This window comes from Ostrinia furnacalis, unplaced genomic scaffold (assembly GCF_004193835.3).
Source record: "Ostrinia furnacalis isolate ACB-3 unplaced genomic scaffold, ASM419383v2 OfSCF4915, whole genome shotgun sequence".
Classification (NCBI taxonomy): domain Eukaryota; kingdom Metazoa; phylum Arthropoda; class Insecta; order Lepidoptera; family Crambidae; genus Ostrinia; species Ostrinia furnacalis.
In genome coordinates, this window is record NW_021135154.1 from 2,340,233 (window position 1) to 2,367,564 (window position 27,332).

The window sequence follows — 27,332 nt, forward strand, 5'->3', positions numbered from 1 at the left end:
GCAAAATGCCTAGCTGTAATGTAAAACCTCATATATATACTGTGGTAAAACGGCGGATTATACAATCTGACTGCGACACCTACACAGTGTCAGCCCAAAGCTCCGCCACAAGAGGCGTTGTCAGTAGCCTTCATTAAATCTTCCTGCGTGCAGATTTTTGGGCACGCAGGTGTCGCAGGTGACGCAGGGCACGACATCATGTGCTTCGTCGACTGGGGAACAAAACCACACTTGCACTCCAAGTTTGAGCCATTTCAAGTCCTTCTTACTACTGACGACCTGCGTATTACTGAAATTGAAAAATGATTACGAATAGGTAGATGTTGTGTTTACCATAATTTATTTCTCATTTATTAAAAATAATACACAATGTATGGACACGACAAAATAAGGATAATAAAATTGAAAGATTTATGGAGACGAGATATGTTACACCTTTGTAGAGAGATCAAGGAACTCAAAAAGGTGACATGCATAGAATATTTTAATTATTACATTTACTAATTAAATTCCATAATACGATTTGAGATACACAACAACACGACATTAACTTTAATTACCTATTATAGAAAATAGAAATTATTACTTAGTACTTCCTATTTATTTTTATAACTGAGGCGTAACCTTTTTTTAACAAATAACATAAAATTATGATCGTCTTGAAATAAAACTGCCAGGAAGTCAGTGTGATAGCAAAGATCATTTAAAGGTAGGTAGCTTACCCATAAGTGATTGTTGAAAAACATAATATTTTCTATCGATTTTTTATGTAAATAAAATTGTGAGCGCATTTTCACGGGTTATTTAGAAAGCCCGCGAAAGTAAAACAAAGTACCTACCTACCAGCGTTGCCAGTTTTTTTTTTTTTTCGCCAAGTCGGGACTTTGGTACTTTTTGAGAGAAAATGGCGGGATTCTTCCGTCAGAAGCGAGACGTAGTAAAAAAATGTGTATAGTTCCAAAATACTGGACTGTTCTGTCGATGACATTGACAGTGGGGCGCCACCGTCAATACCGGATCGCTGTTTCAGATTTTTGCCATGTTGGAAACCATATAGTTGAACGATGGTAGCGCCCCCCTGTCATTGAGTTTGGTGGGACAGTTCAGCGTGGGTCATCTATACATATAAATGAAAGGTTTTCAAATATTTTTCTTTTTATTTGACTTAAAATTACGTTTACGTGACAATAGATAGCAAAAGTAGCCATAGAAAATGTATTTTAACAAAAAGATAATATTTTAAATCAGATTTACTCTACGTTAAATTCGTCTTTAGAATAAAAAAATAAAAAAGTTTTATTCTTTAGAATAATATTATGACGTTTCAAACAATAGTCTGGTGAAGTGAGTGTCTCTCTCCGAAAAGCGGGACCGAGCCTGTCCCGCGCGGGACTTCTAAATTTGATTTAAAAATCGGGACGTCCGCGTCCCGCCAAAATCGGGACGTCTGGCAACGCTGCTACCTACTTACTTATTTTTTCTTTTTTTGAGTCAATTTCCAGTGAACCCGAGATCGTAATCCATTATCCATTAGGCCACAGACTCTTTATTTGTAACTATAACATTATTAAATGGATGCCAAATCTGAAAGAACTGGGATAAAATATTTTTTTTAAACCTTACTCCCATTTTTTTATTTTTATGGCTCTCACGGATTGAGTTACATTGCGTTTATACAGGGTGGGATTAGGTTAAACGATTAAATTAAAGAAGGAAACGGAACAAAGGGTTGTTTGTTTACTAATAAAAATAGATCCTGTGTAGAAAAAATCGTGTTGTTTGATTTATTGTAAAATTTGATTCATAAAATATTCCGTAATAAGAGGAATTTTTAAAACAATCTTTAATCAGTTTATTCGCCCAATCAAAATATAAATTAAAGTAGGTATAAGGTCAATGTTCTCTTGAAGTGAAGTTTATAGTAAAGCGCCTATTTTTACAATATTTCATGACTAGTAGCGCCATCTTTTCAAAAGGCTTGGCAACTAAATAGTTGAATGCCAGACAAGGTTATCAGAGATGGCGCTACTTGTCTGTGCATGTGCAAAAATTGATAATAATGTCAAGGCCAACGTTCAATAATGGTTGATCTAATTTAGATTGAGATAAAAAAATAAAATAAACTTACATGAAGATATTATAAAGGCTCAAATTTATAAACCGGAGCTTACAATTAAGTTGAAAAAAAAAAACAAAGTTCATTTCCGCATTCATTATAACCTCTAAGCCCTTTTATCAAAAAACAATACATCTTCGAAAACTTTGCAAGTACTTACTTTCTGCTTAGCTAGATTAAAGGTATAAAGCTTATTGATTAACTTCTATGAAAGAAATCAATCAATTAAATACATATTTGTTGATAAGCGATAAAAATGTATTGCAAATTTTGAATTTACCGCCGCATAGTGAGAAACGTGTGAAGTTCGCGTTGCGAATACTGGCCGAATTATGATGTGAAAGATATTCCGAAGGCCGTGAGTGAACACGGAAATCGAGATGTGTGTGTGGTCAAAAAGACAGTGCAAGGTAGGGGTCGGGTGGCGTTTGTGATGGCAAAATTTTTGCAAATGGTGAGTTAGGTATTATTGACTTATCGTGTCTCGGAATAGATTGGAATTGTGTTGGTGAATTATAATTGTGTTTAGAGAAAAAAAATGTGTTGATTGATAATACAATTCTTAGATTCTGTGATACGGGATCGGCAAATGGCGCTACGAATAGCCAAAGTTGACACAACTACGCGTTTAGTTATCTCGTATATCTTCGGTCGCCAAAATCTAGGCACGCGGCGTGCTCTACAACAAATAGTGGTGCATCTTCACAAATTCATGAAATCGCGCGTGTGGACCTAGCAACTGGGACATCCAGCTTGGCGATTATAACGGTGTCAGCATGTTGCGATTTTTTTGGCGAGCGGTACTACTTTTTTAAACTCGTTTATTAGAGGCGGCTAGAGGTTTCCGCGTCCCGTAGGGTCGGTGGCCCCGCCGTGTGTCTTCTGGATTTAAATTACATAATGTATGGGTCTTGTTTGGAGCATGCAACAAGTAGATATGTGTCGGCGGGCTAACTGTCAATGTGGAGTACAGTTGTACAGTAAGCTCGCTGCCCGCGGCCCCCATTAATTCGAGTCGCTGATGTCACTTATCTCTGCGCTCTCCTATCTAGGCCCTATGGCCGCCAATTTTTTGCACATCTTAATGTAAATTTGATAACCGGCGCACCTCTAATCACCGGTTCTTTAATAAGCAGTGATGTAAATTCGGGTTTGTTTTCGGTTTATTTCTGCATTACATTTAATTATTGCATAATTAACCCTATGGTATATTATTGAATAATTAATTGTGCTTGCGTGGTGTCAAGTTCATAACTTTAATGATGTCCTAAAGGTATGGTATTATTTGCAGCACGGTCACTGACACTAGCACCTACAATGGACCAGCAATTTTGTTTGCGCTGGAACAACCACCCTAACAATCTGACAGATGTGCTAGCGAGCCTGCTACAAAGAGAGGCACTCTGCGATGTCACGCTGGCCTGTGATGGAGAAACAGTCAAGGTGAGTGCCCTTATTTTGTTCCATGCATCTAGCTCATAGACACAGCTTCTCTTAGAATACTAACTGTACTTGGGTATAAACATTGATTATCCAAGCAAATTGTAAAACAGTTACAATTTACTCAAACAGAAACATTATAAAACTTATTTTGTAACTGTTAATATGTAATTTCATGTAATTGCAAATTGTTTTATTTGATGGAAATGTATATAAACAATGCATTGTTGGCCAAGTCATTCAACTATTTACTAAATAAACAAATTGCATTCAATAGTAAACATTCATTAGTAATGCAATGATACATTATGTCATGTTATAGCATTATACATAATTTTGAATACAATGCATTATTATCAAATTGATTTTTCTAAATTAATTAACGATTATCATCAACAATAAATAAAAACTTGGATCATTATTGGATTTAATTCTCACTTTAAAAACAATATTTCCTCATATATTTGCTTGGCATGCAATATCTTTTTAAGTTACAATGCTAAAATTTTAAAGCAGTATCTAACTCTTGATTTTAAAATGTTTGAACAGTTGAAAGATTTTATTTACCTGTTTTTTTTTTATATTACTTTATTACTCTGTTAAAAGTAATTTTTAATAATTATCACCTAATTAATCAATTTTGCAGATGTAGAGTCATCCATTGTAAAGCGTAGTAATCTCTTAGATCTTTAATAAATAAACGATAAGGGAATTTTTTCCCTAAACGTAGGTACAAAATTAAATTATTTTTATAAGAAGGCTAAACATGCAAAAACACAGGTTGCAATATTTTAGCCATAAGTTATGCTTATTTATATTTTCCTGTACCAGTTCATTATCAAAATATGTCTAAATATGTGCAATTCTGCTCTTAATATGTACAATTTTGTTCAATTGAATACCTATTTGTTTAAACCTTGTCACATAATACTTCAGTGTGATAGAAATAGTTAATGTAGAATACTTTGATTATTATAAAATAAACATAATAGGTATTACAAGTAATAATAAATGTATTTGAAGAACAATTTAATATAATACTAGCTTTCCGCCCGCGGCTTCGCCCGCGTGGAATTTTGTCTGTCACAGAAAAACTTTATCGCGCGCGTCCCTGTTTCAAAAACCGGGATAAAAACTATCCTATGTTCTTTCCCGGGACTCAAACTATCTCTATGCCAAATTTCATCAAAATCGGTTGCGAGGTTTAAGCGGGAAAGCGTAACAGACAGACAGACAGACAGACAGAGTTACTTTCGCATTTATAATATTAGTTGGGATTGAGTGATTAAAATTGTGAATTTATTTATAACTTATTGTCTTGTAAATATACTTGATTAAAATCTAGTGCCATCACAACATTCATCATCATCATCAACAGCCCTTTACAGTCCACTGCTGGACTATGAGCCTCCTCCACTATGGTGGAGGGATTTGCCATAATCTCCACGCTTGGCAGGCGGGTTGGAGATCGCAGTTTAAAAGATTGATGTTTTTTCAGAGAGCGCTGCTGCCCATTCTCTGTTTGTTGTGTAGTCCCTAAGTCGCCTCTTACGCCGTGTGGTGACGGCAGAGTAGAATACATTTGTCACCAACCCCTACTCTTCATCACAACATTAATTGATAGTAATTAATTATCAAAATTAATTTAGTGTCACACAGCTATTAATACTATATTACTCTAATACTCCATCCATTCTCTAAGATGCACTATTTAGTTTACATGCTTGCTTAGTATAATCTAGAGCCAACATAATAATAAATTATTATAAACCAATATTAATATTCGAAATTTTAAGAGCACTACTCTTGTACCCTATCCATCCATTAAGACAGAGTATTTACTACATCAAATGATCATCATCAAAATATTTGCAACAAGCACCACTTTATTTATTTTTTAATTATTTTAATAGAAGGCTACTAGAATTACTTCAAGGATATATGATTAAATTCTCATTTTTCCAAAGTTATATCTATTTAAACTTGATATGTCATTAATTTACCATTTACTACCTGTGTACCTTTTACTTAGTCCGCGAAAAATTGATTACGCCAACATTAGCCATACTACAACAACCATCACATTACCTAGAAACCTTTGTTTTTTTTCTTCTTTGTGCTAATCGCACGAACTACTGATCCGGTTTTAAAAAAATGTTCTATAGCCCGTTTATCGAGGAAGGCTTAGGATATACCATCACGCTACGTACGACCAATAGGAGGAGAGCGTCAATGAAAAATGTTATGAAAACGAAAAAAAAAAGTTATTTTCACGCGTACGCACTAAGTCGCGGACTTCTCAAATCTTATACCTAATATACTACTTACGATAATTTATGAAATATTTTTGTACTGAAATATTGAGGGTTTTCAAAATGCGTAGTAGGCATATTTAATCTTAATTGCCGTCAAGTTCGTTACTTTACTGGCTATCACTCCAAGGTAATTACCATTATAGATATTTAAATATTTGCTAATTTTTTCAAGGTTAGTCTTAGCCTAGTTGTAATATTTTAAAATATATTAGTGTCTTATTCATATTAAAACATAGTTTTTGACACTTTTTGAGTAGGATATTGTTCTAGGCTTTATGGAAGTTGTAAATGAATAATATCAATTTTTTAAGCTCTTTTTCACATAGGTAGGTACTTAGTACTAGTTGTCAGTATCAGATTAAGTAGATGTTCTACTACAGAAACTACACAAATTGCAGTCTTATCCCTTATCGTTAATATGTGCACCGTACATTGTACAGTTTTAAAACTTAAAGGTCAATAACACCTCTGGCCGGCCACTTCCTTTATGCCATTTAAATTCAACAATTATGAAAGTTAAAGTTTTATGCTAATAAAATGCAATTTGTTTGGTAGGTTGAAAGGAGTCTACAGAAGAGCTGCATGTTGTCTAACTTTCTAATTTTTATGGCAGTAGTTTGGCAAGTTTTAGGGTCTAGACTAGACCGTTGAATATATAAAATGTCCAGTTTGAATCGACTAATAGATACGCGTACGTTTCTATTTTTGACCAAGAAAGTTGATGTATTTGAATATTATATTTTATGATCTTATAGCTTTTAGAGACTAACGAATCTACGAAAATATTGTAGGTATGTTGTAGGTACAAATAGGACTAAACAAAATACTTTAAGTATCATAATATTGTATATCGTCGTTTGGATACACGGCCTGTTTTTTCGAACGACGACTTTTTCGAAACTCGTAACTTCTAGCTGTTGCAAGCAGCTTCGCCCGCGTAAATATCGGCCTGTCAAAGAAATATTTTATTGCGCGCGTCCCCCTTTAAAACTCGGGATTAAAACTATCCTGTGTATTTCTTCTTACAAATGATATACCTAAAACTCATCACTCTATTGATTATACGCTTGAAAATATGTTCAATAGATTTTGACTAATATTACACCTACTCGTAAAAACGCGCGAGATGAGAGGACGGATTTGATACTCTGTCAACGCAATAAGCTGGATGGATTTCGATAACACTTGACAATGTTAAGTTTACTTTAAACGTCAGAATACCATAATATATGCGCTATAATTAGTTATTTATGCTTAATTACTAATTAGTTTATTATTAAAAGTATCTGTTACTTCTAGATGTAAACTTATTTTACATAGTATTCGGTTATTTTACATAATTTGACATGCGTTATCTAATATTCAATTTTTACTACTAAGTCACATGCATTATACAATGAATTTATTACAATACCAGGTACAAATTTTGCGTTAGTTACTATGTAGGTAATACCAGTTTACTTACACGCGCTGTATACGTTTCGAGAAATTTAGCATCTGCAAAAAATACTAAATTCACGAAGCTAACATGTAAGAAGTACAAAACTAAATACTAGCCGACTTGTTATCATTCAATTTTAAATCGTGCGATGACGCTGTGCCAAACTCTTTCAAGGCACTAAATTGGTCGTTTTTTGCCTGCGCAAATGTATCTGATATCGCCTCGATCAATGAGTATGGGACTTCTCCAAATAAGCCCTAATTAATATATTTACGCTCAAGTACCGAAACGACAGTGCAATCTTAAGGCTCTGTCATTTCGTCTATTGTTATTGCAGTATTATCATCAATTTTCAATCATACACCTTAGGATTGACTTCCATCACATTATTAGACTAGACAAGTGAAAGCCCAACTTATCTTCGATTTTCGTATTCGTATCATCGTATGACGCAATATTTGCGTGATCCCGTATAAGAAAACTGGTCGTCATCTTAGTAATATTTTAAAACATAAACGGATTTTAACAAAACCCTCAATAGCCTAGTAAATACCTATTCGTGAAAAGCTGCTTCAACCTTATTATAATAACAATAAAAAATGGTAATGCCAAAATGGTAGTTATGCACTATTTCAATGTAATGTACACATATTGAAAAGACCTTCAAACCTCCGAAACGGAATGGTTGGCAATAACGACTTATTTAAGTTAAATTTTATGTGTTTTATTGTTTTAGGCACATCAAACAATACTCTCGGCCTGTTCTCCATATTTTGAAACTATATTCCTGCAAAACTCACATCCACACCCGATAATATTCCTGAAAGATGTCAGATTATCAGAGATGAAATCATTATTGGATTTCATGTATAAGGTATGTGTACGATAAAAACTTCAATATTTAAATTAATAATTTAAATGTGATGTATTCTTTATTTTAATCTCTTTTCCAGGGTGAGGTGAATGTTGGCCAAAATATGCTACCGATGTTCCTAAAAACTGCTGAAAGTTTACAAGTTAGAGGTTTGACAGAAAATAATACATTGAATCCTAAGGTAATATGAATATAATATTTGCATTTTATGTATACTATGCACCTTTTTATTTTAACGGCATTATGGATTTTTTAATTTTAATCAATGCCAAAGCCTAGATATAACCACAGGTGCAGTCCTTTGTCTAATTTTAAGCTGGTTACCTTGAACTTTTAGTGACATTCGCCCAGTGACCCTGCACAATTAATTGATACGATATAACTGCCGTTGAAGATGTAAATTCCATAATTTAAAGTACCTAAATAATTTTATTGCTTCGATTATTTCAATGTCACGCCTTGACCACCCGGCTATGTCGACATGGAATTTCGACTATTCCAGAAATACATAATTTACGACATGTCGTTTAGGAACCATGTATTTTATCAGAATAAGAAGTGTGTTCCAGTCTGTATCTCAAATGTTATTCAAATCCGTTATGTTGATAGTCGTCCTTGTTTTCACCTTGAGAATAATAGTGGGTCATCGTTATTACATAGTACTAGGCAGTGGTATCAGTATTAAGTGTTGAAGGAAGGTGTCCACTTAATTTTGAGATATGTAAAGTGGTTTCATTGCTTCGACTGGCAAGCCAGTACCATCGTAGAATGCCAAACGCCAAGCAGCTTGTTGCTAGCGTACAGCTTGAACTCTATAGAACAATCTGTTTCTGATAGTGATCATGAGCCGGTGACTTGGCATTATATGCTTAAACTGATGGCCCTTTTTAGCAACAATTTATTTATTCTATGCTGTCAGAAAATATGTGTTTAGTACAGTCGAGACGAGATTCAGCTCTGCGAGTATCGAACAACGCTCCATTCGGACGGAGTCGTACTAGTACCACTCACTGCGGCAATTAAAGTCCCCACAACATCTTGCCCTTAATTCATCATCATCATATAAAATATGTACTTGGTGTTGCTCACAGTCCGAAGAGCGTTCAACGCTATCAGTGAACCCCTAGAACCTCTCCTCGTAGTCCTCGAAGTCGTTCGCGACGCCCTCGTTGGCCCCATTAGCCCTCTCAATAACAATAACAATAATCCTTAAGCGACACGCACTCTTCTTTTGATCATTATTACTATCAATAAGGCCCGGTTTTCACTACGCCGGACCGGTAAAACTCCCGGAAGGGCTGGTGGCTGTACAATTTATATGAAGCTGTTCACATTCCGTTATATCCCGGATCCGGCATTTTTGTCGAGCGTTTTGTCACTGCGAAGTTCCGGCAGAATCACCGGACCGAAGTAGTGTGAACGAGTTTGTCCGGCATCGGTCCCCCGCCCGCCCCGCCCGTGCTCCCCTCGCGTCATTCGGCTCGCATTTTTTTTTATAAAAGTAGACTTGTTAACTGTCCTATTTTCTTACGGCATCCGGCGTAATGTGAACACTGTCCGGCGACCGGTTTCCGACAAATCTGCCAGTCCGACATAGTGAGAACGAGGCCTAACTTATCTATCAACGCCATGAACACTTGCCCACAGTCCGAGGAGCGTACAACGCCGTCAGTGAGCGCTGAGAACTTATCCTCCCGCACGGAGTCATTCGTGACGCCCCCCGCGGCGCACTGTGCCACATATAACACTGCCCATTTAGCTTAATCATCAACGTCATGAACAATGTTGCCCACAGTCCGAGGAGCGTTCAACGCCGTCAGTAAGCGCGAAAATATCTCCTCCCATACGGAGTGATCTGTGACACCTGCGGCCTGCTTTTCCTATTAGCCGCCCATTAACTATGTCCCTTTAGTTTCCCTTTCAAAAATACAATTTATCCATCAACGTCATGAACACTTGCCCACAGTCCGAGGAGCGTTCAACGCCGTCAGTGAGCGCCGAGAACCTCTCGTCCCGCACGGAGTCGTTCGCGACGCCGCCCGCGGCGCACTGCGCGCCCCCCGCGGCCCTCACCCCGCTGCCCGCGGCGCCGGCGCAGCACCCGCCCCACTTGCCCCCGGAGAAGAGACGCAGGAAGAACTCGGCCGTACCCAGGGACGAGTTCGACCTGTCGTACAGGCACTATGAGGTACGTGAATGTTTAGGTTATTTTTTCCAGAAAAGTTCTCGAGTGGCGGGAAGAGACGCAGGAAGAACTTGGCCGTACCCAGGGACGAGTTCGACCTGTCGTACAGGCACTATGAGGTACGTGAATGTTTTGGTTATTTTTTCCAGAAAAGTTCTCGAGTGGCGGGAAGAGACGCAGGAAGAACTCGGCCGTACCCAGGGACGAGTTCGACCTGTCGTACAGGCACTATGAGGTACGTGAATGTTTTGGTTATTTTTTCCAGAAAAGTTCTCGAGTGGCGGGAAGAGATGCAGGAAGAACTCGGCCGTACCCAGGGACGAGTTCGATCTGTCGTACAGGCACTATGAGGTACGTGAATGTTTTGGTTATTAAATTTTCCAGAAAAGTTCTCGAGTGGCGGGAAGAGACGCAGGAAGAACTCGGCCGTACCCAGGGACGAGTTCGACCTGTCGTACAGGCATTATGAGGTACGTGAATGTTTTGTGTTATTAAAGGACAGTGCCAATCCATGTATGGAAGTTGGACAAAGTGCTGCCCAGAATGAAACAATAGTGAATTTTGTTCCTCAGGCCTTTTGGAAATAATGAATTTCTGTCAACTTACCAAACAATTTAAACAGCGCTAGATCGTTTATAAAGAATGTCGAAATCGCACTAAAGTAACGTGTACGGATGCAGTATGGTTAAGTTCAACATAGGGAGTATTATTTAATGCCACAATCGCGAAATCTGATGCGTAGTACGTATACATGACGATATACGATGATATTTTGTATGTAAATTAATCAAAACAAAACTCTTTTTTTCTCTTAACTCCTGGGATAGATTTCAGTGCGCTTTGGTTTGCACATTAGTATTGCCTGAGGAACAAAATGCACTATGGGTTGATTCTGGGCAACACTTGGTCCAGACCCTGGCACTATCCTTTATTTCTTAGAAAAGTTCTCGAGTGGCGACCACGGGCCGGAAGACGTAGCGTGGGCAGGCCTCCCATTAGATGGATCGACGATCTGGTGAAGGTCGCTGGAAGACCTAGATGTGGACAGCGCAGGACCGGTCGTTATAGAAATCCTTGAAGGAGGCCTTTGTCCAGCAGTGGACGTCATTTGACTGAAACGAACGAACGATTCAATTCATTTAATTTTGATAGGAAATCTCTAGGATCGGACAGGATCTAATGATTCTAGTGCTTAAAATGCTGCAGCTTTTATGGGACCAACGAGTAGAATAAAATTTATTAGAGTAACAAAACGGTGATTTATAATAAAATTGTGTTATACAACTGATTAAAGTTAATATAGGGCCAAACAGATCAGGTAGAAGAGAGACCTTTGCTCAGTGATACACTTTATTGGTTTGTTTTGTTACTACTTTAATGGACTGGATGACTTTTGTCGTTAAGATTATTATTAATCTTAATGAAGCCCACTCCTACATGAGTGTGTTTTCACCTACCTCGTTATTTTTGTACAGTACTTTATCTTTTTGTTGTTCATACTTCATGACGTCAGGTGATCAGGAGAAGGGTAAATAGGGCAAAGTTGTTTTGATAAACAATTTAAGAGTCGAGATACATCCGGAAACATGCACCACATCTACTATGATATAATATTCTCTCTCTTCACTATTTTGGAAATTATTACATTTCATTTAAAACGGTAGGTACAGTAATAGCACCCGTCCAGCAGCATGAAAGACAAGAGGGCATGATCCTGGAGTGGATACTAAATGACCTGGTGATAAAGATTGTAAGATGTGGCATTTAAAAGTGAAGGGGACGGTTCAAAGAAATCAGAAGTGCCAATTTCATTAATCAACAAACAATTCCGTCAAACAGCAGTCAGGGCATCCAAAAGTGAAGGGCGGCTCCACCGGTTCCGACTCGGAACCGTCCACACCGCTTGTGAAGCAGAAGCCGCACGCGTTTCCGCCAATTTTCGCCAACTCTAAAGACTAGTTATTTATTAAGTTCATTTATAGAAAATTGAAAACTACCTCGGTTTTCAGGGCTAGGATATAATCTTAAGATACGTCTTGGAATTATTCGTTTATGGTGGCAATTCATACAGCAAGGGCACCTAAAAGTTAAGGGCGGCTCCACCAGCTTTTGCAGTCGAATTTTGCAGCAAATTGATGATGAACCTTATTTTCAGGGTTAGAACGAGCGATTTTTCAATGTATTGGAATATTGTTGGTTTATGGTAGTAATTCCTACAGCAGGGGCACTTAAAATTAAAGGGCGGTTCAACCGGCTCTAGATCCGAGCCGTCGACGCCGCCGCCGGCGCACACGCCGCACGTGAAGCAGGAGCCGGACGCGTACCCGCGCTCTTATGCCAACTCTAGACTATTATCGCGGCATTATAACTACTTACCGAGTTCGCAGCTATGTACCAAGTCGAATTTTGCAGCAAATTGAAAAGTGACCCGGTTTTCAGGGCTAGAATACACTTTAGATATTCTTGGAATTGTTGGTTATCAACTACATAATTCCTACAGCAGGGGCACCTAAAAGTGAAGGGCGGGTCAACCGGCTCCGGTTCCGAGCCGTCGACGCCGCCGCCGGCGCACACGCCGCGCCTGACGCCGCGCTCGCCGGCGCACACGCCGCACGTGAAGCAGGAGCCGGACGCGTGCCCGCGCTCTTAAGCCAACTCTAGACTATTATCGCGGCATTATAACTATGTACTTAAAGTCGAATTTAGCAGCAAATTGAAAAGTGACCCGGTTTTCAGGGTTAGAATACACTTTTTTAGTTATTTCTTGGAATTATTGGTTATCAACTACGCAATTCCTACAGCAGGGGCACCTAAAAGTGAAGGGCGGGTCGACCGGCTCCGGTTCCGAGCCGTCGACACCGCCGCCGGCGCACACGCCGCGCCTGACGCCGCGCTCGCCGGCGCACACGCCGCACGTGAAGCAGGAGCCGGACGCGTACCCGGCGCCGCCGCAGCCGGCGCACGCGCCGCTCGCCGCGCACGCGCTGCCCCACCACCCCGCGCCGCACCCCCCGCCGCCGTTCGACCAGACCCACCTCACGGTAAGTGACAATAATAGGCTAGTTGCCTAAAAAAATTTTTTTAGTCCGTAATGTTTAATATCAAAAACTATTGGATACATATATTTTTATTTGTCAATCTAACAAATAATTACATAGTTATGGTGCGTTGAAGTTGCGCACGACGTCACAACGTGCGGCATTTTTAAGCAAGCGTTGACGTCACGGGCCTCTTCTTATGAACTTTGGGGCGCTTTATCTCTTTAAATTTTCATTAGTTTGAAAAAGTGAAAAATACGTGTAGAGTATTTTTTTGATAAGTTAACTGACGGACTAATTAAAACTCTTGCTTTTTGACCCAGGCAACATCCCCATTAAAGAACTTTTACTTAGGGCCTTTTGTTTGTGATGCGGGCTTCGACACGCGTGCGCATTTAGACGAAGCACACTGTCTTATCAGGGATCGTAACCGTATCAACTCGAGGCGGTCAGTATTCTTTGAATGAAACTCCATACTCCAACGCACACGCACGCTTGACAGCGCGCGAAGCGCAAGGCGATGACAGTTCACGAAAGGAGATACGGTGTCGATCCCTTTCCTAGTTGATAAACACCACTAAATAATATGTACACAGTTTTCAGAATTAACGCAAAAAATCCATCATCGTGTCATTCCATAAAAATATATGTTGATATTTTTTTAATTTACATTTTTTTTAATACAAAAGACAATCCACGTTTCTTTTAATTTACTAAAATAATGAAAATATATAATTTGAACTTAACAAATTTTCATTTTTTAACTTGCTGCCTTGCTTTGCAACAAAAAATATTCTAGATGTTTATTTCTTTGTAACTTTTAGTACGATGGAGTAAACATGCATATTTTTTTATTTAGGTACCTATAACCTTCAAAAAAAATTCTGTTTCGACGAACGAAGAAACACAAAAAATGCTTGAATATTGTGATTTCCGCGTGGTTAAAGGCTTTGTACAAACTCTCATACATTAATTTAAATATTTATCATGTAGGTACACAAAATTAACTATCATCGTTTGTAGTATATTCGAGGTATTTTAGAAAATCCAGGAGATTTACAAAACCCAATTTTGGAAGGATTTGTAATTTAATCCATCAACGTTTTTAGCCCTTAGGACAAAATATTAAGGTAGCAAAGTTACTTTAAATTAGAAACACAGCTCTATTTCTTTTCAAACTACCCTGTTTAATAACTTTAATTAGGGTGATCTCTTTCTTTCTTTTCTTGACTCCCTGTAATTTTCCTTGTGTATCCTTTTTATTTACACACTACTACACAAATGTTCTGTCAACGGGAAGGAATGGATCTGCCTGATTAGAGAAATTAGTTCAAAATCTCATATCATAATAAGCAGATCCTTTCCTTCTCTTGACAGAGTGTGCACGCGGCGCCCATGACTCAAAAAAAGGATGTCTTCGCGATGGTTGACAGCTGTCCGTTGGATTTCTCTGGTCATCGCACTCATAGTACAGTCCTAGCAAAGATGCTGACCCAGCCGCCTCAACCGTGTAGCTTCCAGCCCCCACCAAAACCCAACACAACAAAAAAATCCGGCCGATTTCGCTCCCGATGGCTCACCCTATACCCCTGGCTGCAATATGACAAGACCCGAAACATCATGTTCTGTATCTACTGTAGAAAATGGTCGCACGAACTCACAGTCAAAAGGACATCGTTCGTTGAAGGCAACGCCAACTTTAGAATGGAAATTGTGAATCACCACGATAAATGCAAAGCTCACAAGTTTTGTAGAGAAAGAGAACTCTCTCAGAATTCTAAAGAAGAGTCAAGCAACGAAACATGAAATTTCATTTGTTAAAAAAAACAATATTGTTTAATAAGTATTTTGTTTATTTCATTGGAAACTCCTTTAATGTTATTTTTATTTATTTCTTACTTAGTTAGCTGAAAAAGCAACTTAATCTCTCTTTTATTTTATTTAATTTATTAAGGCAATAAACAGCAACATTATCTTTTTCTTCTTTGATTGATCATAAAATTCAGAATACTGAAAACTTAGAAATTGTCAAACATTGTGTAAATAATTTATTCTCGCGAGCAGCTTTTAAGCATGTTCACGTTACACTTAACTAGCCTCAAGTGGATGTACTTACTAAGGCAAACTAGCCCATTTCTTTTTTTTTTAGATTTTGCCGTTTGATCAGTATTATTTATTCATACTAGAAGTGATAAATCGCAAGGGTCAGCGGTTATGTGCGCCTATATGTAAATAACTTTGACATTTTATAAACAGAAGCTGTGATAAAAATAACTATTGTATAATATCTTTAAGTTCTATATTTCATTGTTAATTGTAAATTTGCGATAAATAAGTACTACCTAAAATACTACTGACACAAAATTATTGATTGTTATTTTAAAATCAGTAGCACATTATTACATCATCATTTAGTTAATAATATAATTCATCAACATTAGTAAAACTAAATGATTAGACAATTTGTTTTCTCTGTGCAATCCACGTGCTTGTAGATTAAATTATAAATGTATTATAAATTGGAACATACATTTAATAAATTAATAGATATCATTAACGTCATTTTGTGATCACTTTATTATTTTATTTATTAATAAAAAAACTAATCTGCTTACAAATAAACAACTGTCAAAATATTTATGTAATAGTCACTGCCTAATTACAAAATGAGATCTAAATTTAATCGTATATGACTTGTATTCTAAAACAATGCTCATAGCTCTATTTCATTTTCATTCCTTGAGTAAAATCTATTTATGCATTTCACTTTTATTGGTCTATATCTCACAATATGATGTTGATGATGTTCCTATATTATAGGAACCACTATTAATTGTCTGATTTATTTAACGAAAACGTTTAACCGTTAATGAAGAACTTATTCTCTCATTAGAATTAAAATACCTAGGATAGATTTTCAATAATAAAATTGTCAGAAAATCAATTGGATTAATATACGTAACTGTCATGAATATAATATGTTTGATTTTATAACGTAAAATAAAAATGTTGTAAATATTGGGGGTTTCCTTTATTTTTCTGGTTGGAGAAGTTTGGCAATTTGGGTTCAGCTAAAAATCACCCAGCCACCCAGTAGACAGTATTGTGATGAACCCACTTTTAACTCAAACATTTATAGCTTACCAAAACATGTACACATAGTTGTCCAACACTGAACAGTCCCAGCTATGACATTGTCAGGAGGGCGCTACTATCAATACTGGGTTATTATAGACCCATTACACTAAACTGTCCCACCCGTGACATTGACAGACGCCACCGTCAATTCCGGATTGCTGGTTTCGATTTTTGCCATGTAGGAAACTATGTAAACGATGGTGGCGCCCCTGTCAATGAGTTTGGTGGGACAGTTAAGTGTAGGTCATCTATAGTTCTGATTTTTGCCACTTGACGTTTCAGAATCGTTCAACTATATTCAAAAGTCATTTATTTTCTGCAAATAGACTTTTAAATACCTGTGGGCTGTGTGAGTCTACATCAAACGCGCTCACTAGTGAGCGCGTTTAAAAAATGTATGAAAATATTAGTTTTTGAAAGTTTCCCGCTAAGGGCGCTGTACAATCCGTCATACATTTAATGTCATTTGAAAAAAACTCACACTCAGCCCTCTGAAGAAGTTCACCAAAAAAATAAATGTATTTTCAACTAGCTAACGAAATTTCCAGGGGATGGCAGTGACGGACATGGCGACTATGCTGACCCAGGGCTCGCTGAACAACGAGTGCAACGAGAGCGAGCCCATGCTTCAACCACACCCGGACCAGACTGACACCATAGACGGTGAGTTTTTGCCCGTTTCCCCCTACCCGGCAACTGTCAACTTTGACACAACACCCCTCATAATGAACCATTCCTTAAATCACGTTTCTGTATTGAGAGATATTAATTTGAAAAGCTAACACGTGCTCAACGTGATGCAAATTATTATTTCGAGGTTAAAATTGAACAGAGTTAATAGTTGCCTGACGGTCGCCAAAAATATAAAGATACTTTGAAAACAATATATTTATTTACATCAAATTCCATAGTCTCTGACATACTATTGTCATTTTTTTAATTTAATGAGCAAAAATTTCAAAGATCTTTATTTTTTAACGTATGTGTCTGAATTGAGTGTTAATTAAGAAGAAGGGTCGAGCCATAAATAAATTAATAATAATTTGCTAGCATAAAGGGAACCCTTTTTCTTCATTTATATCAATAACTCTATTGCGTAACAATTTAAAATGCAAAAAATATCTAGGAACAACAAAAAATATTTCAATTCAAAGAGATATTTTATGTATTTTGAAGTCCATAACACTACTAGAAGCATGTTAGCACCCTGCAGCATGACCCACTAGTTGCTTGACATTCCGTATAATTTGCACTGTTCCATTCCATTAAAGCTTTTCAAATTCTTTGTACGCTTCAAAATTTTATTATTCTTGTGAAGAAATCGGTGTACATATTCTAACGATGATTTGGCGCCCCCCGAGGGACATAGGTCATGCAGTGGTTATGATTTATTGATATTTTTCAAAACAACATATTCAATCGATCAATAATATCCACCGTAACCAAGCTAGTCTTCTTATTCTAGAAACTTCTTATTCTACGATTAACCATGGTTCTTAAAAACTAAGGTGCATGTAAGTTATGGAAATGGGTTTCGAGGTTAGGACGCTAATTACATTGGCCAGAGGTTTGCGGATTTGTGAATTGTGTGATAGTCAGAGATAAGCATGCCAAACAGTTGCGACAACACAAATGAAACAATTACATGTCTTTCAGGTGAGAATAACGGCGTTGATGAGAATAGTATACCACAGGAATCCCTGAAAAATAAACTAATGAATCTCGATAACATAGTTAAATCGTTCAAAATGGCTCTGAACAATAAACCGTATACAGTTCCCGAGTCGTGTTGCGTATGCGGTAAATTAGTGAATAACATAAAAAAACATATGAAATCTCATAACCCGGAGCAACACAAATGTCCACTGTGTCCGATCATACTCACTCGTGCCGACAATCTCAAGAGGCATCTCCGTATGAAACATTGTAATGTCTTACAGTCCAGTAACTTGTCTAATATACAAACCCAATGTTAATGAAGTAGTTAATAGTATAATTTAGGGTTCAGTGGCTGTTTTGTTATGCTTATGAAGATGAAACGATTTTGTTGCTTATGAAATTGCAAACCTATTATGAGATTAACACGCGGTAGTAATTTTAGATAACGTACAAATTCATGAATTTAATGTCTAATAGTAGCCAAGCTTCTCTTATTAACACTATAACGTTAACTAACATTCTGCTAAGGTGATCTAACAAAGTGCGCTTATCCATTGGTTCTAACAAAACGTTTTGTAACTAGACAATAAGGTGTGGTGTGATTAGTATTGATAAAATTTCAACGTAGACCTATTGAAATACTCATTCTCATTATTGAGTAAAAGCGAAGGTCTAATTTAATTCTGTTGTGTCCGAATTGATTTTATTATAAGATTCGCGTCTCTTTAGACGTTCGCTTTTATTTTATTAATAATAACAACTCTTCCTCTTGATAATGTTAATAAAACTATGTATGTAAGTAATATTTATAAATAGGTACCGAATCATGCATAGAGTTAACGGTATACTTTGTGATATTAGGTATCTACTATCAGCTGTAAATTAATATGCATTAGATCTCGACTAATCAGCGTCGAAGAGAACCTTAAGCCCTTATTTGGTAAGAAGAAAGTTACCATTCGGGATGGTTATCATATCATGTTGCAAGGTAAATAACAATTTACTGAAACATGTTTTATTTAATTGGTGTTATTTATTTCAATCATCCCATTTATGGACAATGAAGACCAGTTATTTTCTTATTAATTTTAACAAGTAATTTTAGTTTACATAATAATATTTTTAATTTACTTGCCATAATTAGTTTGTTTTAAAAGACGCTGATCAGTCGACGACTTTGAAACTGCCATAGAAGAAACCAAATTACGTGTTATACAAACGTTAACTATGATCTCTTGTTGTTCCTTGTAGTTTGTAATAATAAATTGGCACTAGTTCCGAGCTAGTGTTTAAGACTGATTTTGCTTGTGTAATTAAGGAACACTAATTCTAATTTATTCTCATTTAATTTTACTTCAACTTATGATTTGTATTGTAAATTTCTCGTTACTGTGTGTTTGTTGCAAATATATTCCTTTATTTATACCACTTTTCTTTTCATTTTCATCCTGTATCCATGCTTTCTTATATGTATAGCAGACCTATATCTCTATGAATCGCCTTCTGTATGCAGGCTTGGTGACAGTACTTAACAATGTCATGCGGATAACACTGACAATAACAAACACCATTTCTTCAAGTTATCATTGATTCATTTCTGCATGGATCTACCATTGAATATTATGTACAATTATTTTACAAATAATTTATTTTTTCCGTTTGATTTCTTAAACCTTTGTATTCATTTTTAATGCTTTTATCTAATAGAGCTAGGAGAAGCGTAAATAGTACAGCGTTAACAATATGAACGCTTTTAATAGTGCCAATTTGAATTGTCTGAGTCGAGCCTTGTTTGCTGAATTTTATAAAATAGTTTAATACAACACTTGTCAAAAATGTATCTAACCTTTCGTTCTCGCACTTATGACAAATGCTGCAGATCCAGCCGATGGTATCTTCGATATTGTTGTTTGTTATTATAACACCAAATGTTAAACAGTAATATAAGTTCGAGTAAGCTCTATGAACACGACTGCAACAAAACTTTCTTTTCCCTTAAAATATTGCATTTGAGGCAACTGTTTGTACGGATTTTAGAAGAAAATTGCTCAATTCTGTATGAAATGAGATATTTTTATTCATTTTAAAATTATAACGATATGTATCTAGCCCTCTTATTCATGAAAACTTAAACAGTTTAAATGTATTTAAGGACAATCCCTCTAAGCGCTAATTTTCAATCGTCAGATATCTTTTAACTAAAGAATAAACTTGTCATTTTGACATATTTTCCATACTGAAATTGTTAATGTGCCAAACGTATTCTTTAGTTAAAAGTTATCTGATTGAAAAATCTGCCCTAAATTGCGTAGCGATTCTCGCAAGTGATTAACCTGATTCTGATTATATCTCAACCACTATTTGTCTTTTTTCAACACACTGACGTGAACAGTGACAAGGCATTTTTCGCTAAAACACCGTTAGCCGTTTATAGGTCGCGCAGCAAGAATTGAGGCGATCTATCAAAGATTTGTTTCTGACAGATTTTTGTGTTCTTTATTGAAATATTACATCAGTGCGAGTAAGTGATCGCCTCAACTTTCGTTGCGCGACCAGTGTTTATGAATAAGAGGTATCCGAGTCAATTGTAAGCGCATAGCACCCGCGCGCGACAAAGTGTTGCTGCAGTCGAGTTCTCGAGCGTTGGCTCTGCGGCATTGTCGGCCGGAGTGGCTGCGTGAGTGACGGCTGGCTGGTTGCAGGCTCGAAGGGCTGGCACATGCGCCTGACGTTCGAGCGCGTGGCGGGCGCGCTGAACCTGCACCGCTGCAAGCTGTGCGGCAAGGTGGTGACGCACATCCGCAACCACTACCACGTGCACTTCCCGGGCCGCTTCGAGTGCCCGCTGTGCCGCGCCACGTACACGCGCTCCGACAATCTGCGCACGCACTGCAAGTTCAAGCACCCCGCCTACAATCCCGACACGCGCAAGTTCGAGCCGCCCGCGCCGCCTGCGCCACCCCACGCGCCGCTGTTCGCCAACCACCTCGACGCGGGCTTCGACTGATCCACCTTCTACTGGCTCGGCCTCGACGCTCCGTGAGCACGAGCCCCGCCAGGCCAGACTGTCCTTGTTGATGTGTCAAAATTTTAACAGACCGTCTCGCGTCGAAACCGCTTCCTATTTAGGATTAAGCTGAAGTGCTATTACTTAAACGGGCCTATCTTAAGTAGCTCGCCCCCGCGGCGACTCGTTTAGTATTGTCTCGGTTGTGCGTTTGACTTGCCCCAGTGTGACCTTGTATATGATTCCGCGTCAGGAACTATTAATATGTCGATGTTACTGAAACGATGACTCGAAGCGTATGTAAGTAGGTAAGCAAATTTTTTCTATACCAATCGCTATACGGGAACGGGCAAAAGCAATAATATGATGTTAATTTTATTACCATATTATTTTTTTATATTGTATCGATAGGAATCTTAAGCTATTTAAGAATTATACATTTATTGAGTAGCGGTGCGACCGCGAAGTGATGCTGGTTACTAGCCGTGGCCCCGATACGGGCCCACATTTTCTTGTTATATTTATTCATTAGATAGGAAATTCTAAGTTTCCTGTAGCTAATTGTATTTATGTTATTATGTACATCGTACGGGTGGTTCGGAACGACATCAGAGAAGGAATTTGAGGACTGGCAAGAGATTGTGATCTGTCGTTGGTCAACGACATATAAATATTGACTGAATCTCAGTGTAGATGCATTTGTAACTCCATGAGGCCTTTGCACGATGGATAATTTTATTAAGGATTTGTGATGTATTATGGGTAGCGCCTAAGGAAACATACGAAAAGATTTTTATACTAGACTAGTGGATCTATTTACGGAGATTGTTTTTTTTATACTTAGATATTCTATTGTCTGATTTAATATACTTTAATATATTTATATACCTATATAATATGATTTATTAGTGTTGTTTGTTTTTATTGATTCATCGTAATTATAGTAACATTGGTTTCGTTTATGTTCAGTTGTCGTTAGATACGGATGTTGACGTGTTTTTATTTTATCGTTGGTAGGTGTTAATGTGGACGGGCGCGCGCCCCCGCGATCGGTGCTGGGGTCTTGAGACCTCTTTCAATTACTATAAGATAGGATGGAACGTTTCGAGGTTGCGCATTTAGTAACTAATATTGGCATTCTACGATTGGGACTAACCTAGCGTTTATGTATGTATTTTCAATTAAGATTTAAGATTGTTACATTTTTAGCTAAAACACTTTAGAGTGGTACGGTAACTGAAATGTGATAAAATGGAATGGTGCTAGAACCAGAGTGTTAACACGCTACGATTCGACTCCTATTATAATATTATTAATGTTTTAATGATTAGTTACTTTGCATTAATTAAAATGTAAGACATCTAGCATCCAATGAGGTCGCATCTGTCTGGTCAACGGGTAACATAGCGCGGATCGTGAACGCCTAGAGATTACAGTATCACTCGAGATTTTTAACTTCATTTTTTCTGAGATCTTCAAATTTACTAGTATAAAAATACGCTAAGACCACGTTTAAATAAAACTGAGAATTGTCAACCAAATATAAACGTTCGTAACGGTGTAAGAGACTACCGCATCCGAATAGTAATCCGTGATCGTTTCCATAACTAAGTTGTGGCGCTAGCGCTGTTTATTAGCTGTGAAAATGCAATTCACATGTGCAATTTTTGAAATAGTCATATCTCATAGATAGATTTTACAATTGTCTATTGAATATAGGGGCCCACTTGTAATGTAAGCACTAAGCTCCGCATCTCTGTAAAATATCATTATAAAGTCACCAAACATACATAATACTACTTCCACAAAGATTTTATATTTACTTTTAAGAATATTAAAGATTTTTATACTGTTTATTGTAATGTGGGCGCTTATTATTTGATAGCATTTCATACTCAGTGCAATATTACTAGTTATTTAATTACGTAACCAAACTAAAGGATATTTTAAAAGTATATAATATAATGTCATTGATGAGAGTAACTACTACCTATTTGTATTTACCTAAGTGAACTACTCCTAATTTCTATATCTACCTAGTGAAACAGTTTGGGTTACGGTGATGTACAGGTTTTATAGCTGGTAATATTAAGAATTAGCTTGTTTACCTCTGCCAATCGTAATAGTTATGTACTATTTAATAATTTATTATCGCGCAAGTTGAAGTCTATTGTTGGAATAGATCATAGCTATCCGGTAGGGTTCCATACCTCCATGGCGCGGCAGGCCGGCGCTTCATCTAATCGTGAATGCATTTTATATTACTATCACTCGAGACCAATTTTTAATATTGTATTTGCTAATAGCAAATTGATTGATTAGTAAACATAGAATATTATTTTAGATATTTTAGGTTAGGATACTTGATAGTGTCTGGCCAGAATATTTTGGAGTATCACATCGTTTGGCTCAGAAAATATCTCCCTTTGATCTCTTTTCGGCTTTCAGAAAGTATGCAACTTAATAATTGTATGGTGACCACGTAATTGGACTTAATGAAAGCTAACTTTATGCCATATGGAATTTATACATAAGGTTAACGAATTACTAAATTTAGTCTTATGAAATTGGGGTCTTGTGGACCTAGTCACTTATTTGGCCAATCTATTGAATATTCCAATTTATTGTATATTAAAATTTACATTAATATCACAAGATGTGATCTTATCATTTGAAATCAATGGAGTGCAGGATTAGCTCTATGGTTGTTTTCAGGATAGCAATGGTCTAGTTATGTTTATTTTGTTTCATCTTTGTAACATTAGCCAATTTGTTATAGTGTCGTATATCACAATAGTGTATTACTAATAGGGAGGGGGTGTCAAATCGTGTACCTAACAGCTGACTTATTAGTCTTGTTATATTATTATACATAAAATTTTATGAACGATTTGTTGTTTATGAATATTTTGTTTGTCTTGGTTTGATGCCTCCGTTAAAAGTTTAATTTAAATAATTTTGTTTTATGCAAGCAGTTAATGCAATTTTTTTCACATTGTTTGATGTTATGTAATGCAATTTTAACATGTTGCAAACTCCTGCATTTATCTGTTGTATTTATTACTAATTTTTACATTAAATTGTGGTATGTTACAATCCGTGTAGTTTCAGTTGTGCGCGTCACACGCTCCGCACCCACCCGCAAGTGTTGCGTACTTAACCTGTGCACGGCCGTTTGGCTCACCTCGTAGGCGGCGCTCGTCGAGCGTCGCGTGAGGGATCGGCTCCCGCGGCTTTAGTTGTTGCGCGGCGAATGCGTATCGTAATCGTTGGCTCGTCGTGCAGTGTTGCCAACCCGGATTTTGAAAAAGTCTTAGGACAGATTAGAAAATTACGTTGAAATGGTACAATTTCCATATAGAAAATACTTAGATCTACGTACTTTTTTTTCTGAGTGAAATGAAGAGAGTAGGGGTAGGTAAAAGTAATAAAACGACAATTTATATTACCCTAAAAGTAGTAAAGTACACATTTATTGTGTATCATTTTCAGACAAATTAAATTTATACATAATTATACATTTGTTGCTAAGAAGTTGAAAAACAACACCTTCGAAATCTTAGCAAAATCTTAGTTCGAAATATTTTATAGTGAATATTCACTTTGACCGTTTGACGGTTTACACACACTGTCACGTCACGTCACATTTTAAATTTCACAGATCAAGGCTCTTTAATGACATTTACAGGGGGGCGCTGTATAGTTCAAAAATACTGAACTGTCCTATCGATGACATTGACAGCGGGGCGCCACCGTCAATACCGAATCGCTGGTTCCGATATTTGCCATGTTGGAAACCATAAAGTTGAACGATGGTAGCGCCCCCCTGTCATTGAGTTTGGCGGGACAGTTCAGCGTGGGTCATCCAGTATTTTTTCTATGGGGAAATGTCAAAATAACATTAGTTCCGACTTTTGCTACATGCCAAATAACCGTGATCGGAACCATGATCGAACTTTTTCGCGAAAGTAAAGGAAACGGTGCCCATTCAGTCTATTTTGCAAATTTGATAGAAAATACGTAGATTCTGGGACTAAAGTTCGTAGGTTTGCGAGGAAGGCTTAAAATACGTAGATCTACGTAAAAATACGTAGAGTTGGCAACCCTGTCGTCGAGGTCGTGACGTGGGGTGGCGGGTTGTTGCAGAGCGCGCGCGGCTGCCGCCCGCGCCGCAGTACTCGTACCACAGCATGTTTGTGGCGGCGGCGGAGAGCGCGGCGCTGTGGCGCTGCAAGTCGTGCGGCAAGGAGGTGTCCAACCGCTGGCACCACTTCCACTCGCACACGGCGCAGCGCTCGCTGTGCCCCTACTGCCCCGCCACCTACAGCCGCATCGACACGCTGCGCTCGCACCTGCGCCTCAAGCACGCCGCGCTGCTGCTCAAGCACTGAGCGGCGAGCACAAAGCGACGCGACACGACACACCGAGGCGCCACCCGACCCCTGCATTGACTAACGACTCGTTGTTAAGTGTACGTATCGTAGGTGCGTCATTATATTGACGCGTTTTGCATTTATATTTGGATGTCGTATTACATATTATATATTTTATTCGCACGTTTTTGTGCATTTATTTATTGTTCTTTATGGGTAAGTATGGTAGAAAAAACGTTGCTGTTTTAACTAACAGGGTAAAACACATAGGCTATTCCTGTGGGGACTTACCTATAGATTATAATAAGCTTTTAGGCTTATTTTTGTTGGCGTGTTTTTGTTATGTTGACTTACATAACGTAACTCATTACGCTTAGCATACATTTAATAAACGTGACTCTGTTCTGTGCAATATCGGATGGAAATTAGCGAATGTGTCGTATGACGCTACTATTGATATTTGTGTTACGTGTAGTTATATTCAGAACTTAATGAGTACATTTCGCTGTTAATAAGATGTGATGATGTTCGCTGTAATAGAACATTAATTACTTGTAAACTTATTGTATCGCTGTGTACATCTAAGCAGTGTCATGGAATAAGATTAGAGATCGATGACTGTACCTAAATTAAAGGAATGCGACGCAAAGACTGAATGGCAACAGCTTGTGATTGAATGACGTTTACTACGGAGACGTGTCTGATTGTACATACGGTGTAAATAGAACAAAAAGTCTTAGATAGGTTGAATCTTGGAATCAATGCGTGTTCAAAATTTAATGAAAAAAAAATCAACACGTGTAATTACGAAGAGGTATCATTTTAACTATGTCTAAGAATTGTTTCATCCCAAAATTATATTTTTGTATAACTATTATGCTGCGAATTGCACTATAGATAGGTACCTACTTTAGCTTTTAATGGTCCAAATTTGATTAAATGTAGTCATCCATTCTGTAATTTCTCATATTAATTATTCAATTCCTTAATTTTACGTATAGAATAATGTCTCTGAGTCTCATCAAAACAGTCATTCATAACGTATCAGTATTATTATCGATGTAAGTGAACGCATAATTATTACTTCTAGTTAATATAGTTAATTTCTTGGTGTTATATAAGTCCCAATCTAAGAATGTAGCTACAGATATAACTGCAGTAATCGTTTACGTATAGTTAGCAGTACACTTGACGTTATTCATATACGCTTATTTTGTTATAATAATTTTCAAATTACGTTATTTTTTCTTCTATTAATTTCGTTTACCTTTTTTAAATTAATATTTAAATATCTCAAACAATGTAACTTTATCAAGTCAAAACATTTCGTCTATCTTATATTCGTGTAGAAAACTAATTGTCTAAAGCTGTACATAATTCAATTAAGTACCTACATAAGGAATAATCAGTGGATATAAGTGTTTCTTTTAAGACAACATATTATTCGCTAAAAATAAATCAATACAACCAAATTATATGGAATAATTTATTGCACTTTCCTATCATTATAATTAAAACATTGAAGATCTAATGGCAGAAACAAAAGAAGACACACTATTTACACATTGCACAAATATCACTATCATCATAAATTAATCTAATATAAATTAATTTAGACTGTAGGTGTATTTTTGAACCGTTAGAATTCTAATTCGCATACGAATGAGTTTAAATGCGAATTAGAAATCGGATAGTTTCTAAAATACGCATCCTGTTCTATTTTAAGAAACCACTCATAACCTACAT

At 37.1% G+C, this 27,332-nt stretch overlaps 1 protein-coding gene across 6 annotated transcripts; it reads left to right on the forward strand.

Annotated features, from left to right (window-relative positions):
• Window positions 1–2,277: 2,277 nt before the first annotated feature.
• On the forward strand, window positions 2,278–27,031 carry fru (sex determination protein fruitless). 6 transcript variants are annotated; one of them, XM_028314855.1, is made up of 9 exons: window positions 2,287–2,570; window positions 3,408–3,559; window positions 8,049–8,186; window positions 8,266–8,367; window positions 10,153–10,319; window positions 10,552–10,606; window positions 13,173–13,412; window positions 17,096–17,210; window positions 25,360–27,031. In XM_028314855.1, exons 2-9 carry the CDS (start codon window positions 3,434–3,436, stop codon window positions 25,602–25,604), a joined length of 1,188 nt encoding a protein of 395 aa, XP_028170656.1. In that variant the 5' UTR covers window positions 2,287–2,570; window positions 3,408–3,433; the 3' UTR covers window positions 25,605–27,031. The 6 variants fall into 6 exon arrangements, with proteins under 6 accessions (XP_028170654.1, XP_028170656.1, XP_028170655.1 ...); XM_028314854.1 differs by lacking the exon at window positions 25,360–27,031 and adding an exon at window positions 20,909–24,309 and having other exon boundaries at window positions 2,290–2,570; XM_028314850.1 differs by lacking the exon at window positions 25,360–27,031 and adding an exon at window positions 18,204–19,631 and having other exon boundaries at window positions 2,345–2,570.
• The last annotated feature ends 301 nt before the right edge of the window (window positions 27,032–27,332 follow it).

Coding starts and splice junctions, on each gene's coding strand:
- fru (XM_028314850.1), top strand. CDS start 3,434: ATGGACCAGCAATTTTGTTTGCGCTGGAACAACCACCCTAACAATCTG. Junction 3,560..8,048: donor GTGATGGAGAAACAGTCAAG/GTGAGTGCCCTT, acceptor TTATTGTTTTAG/GCACATCAAACAATACTCTC. Junction 17,211..18,203: donor CCAGACTGACACCATAGACG/GTGAGTTTTTGC, acceptor CATGTCTTTCAG/GTGAGAATAACGGCGTTGAT.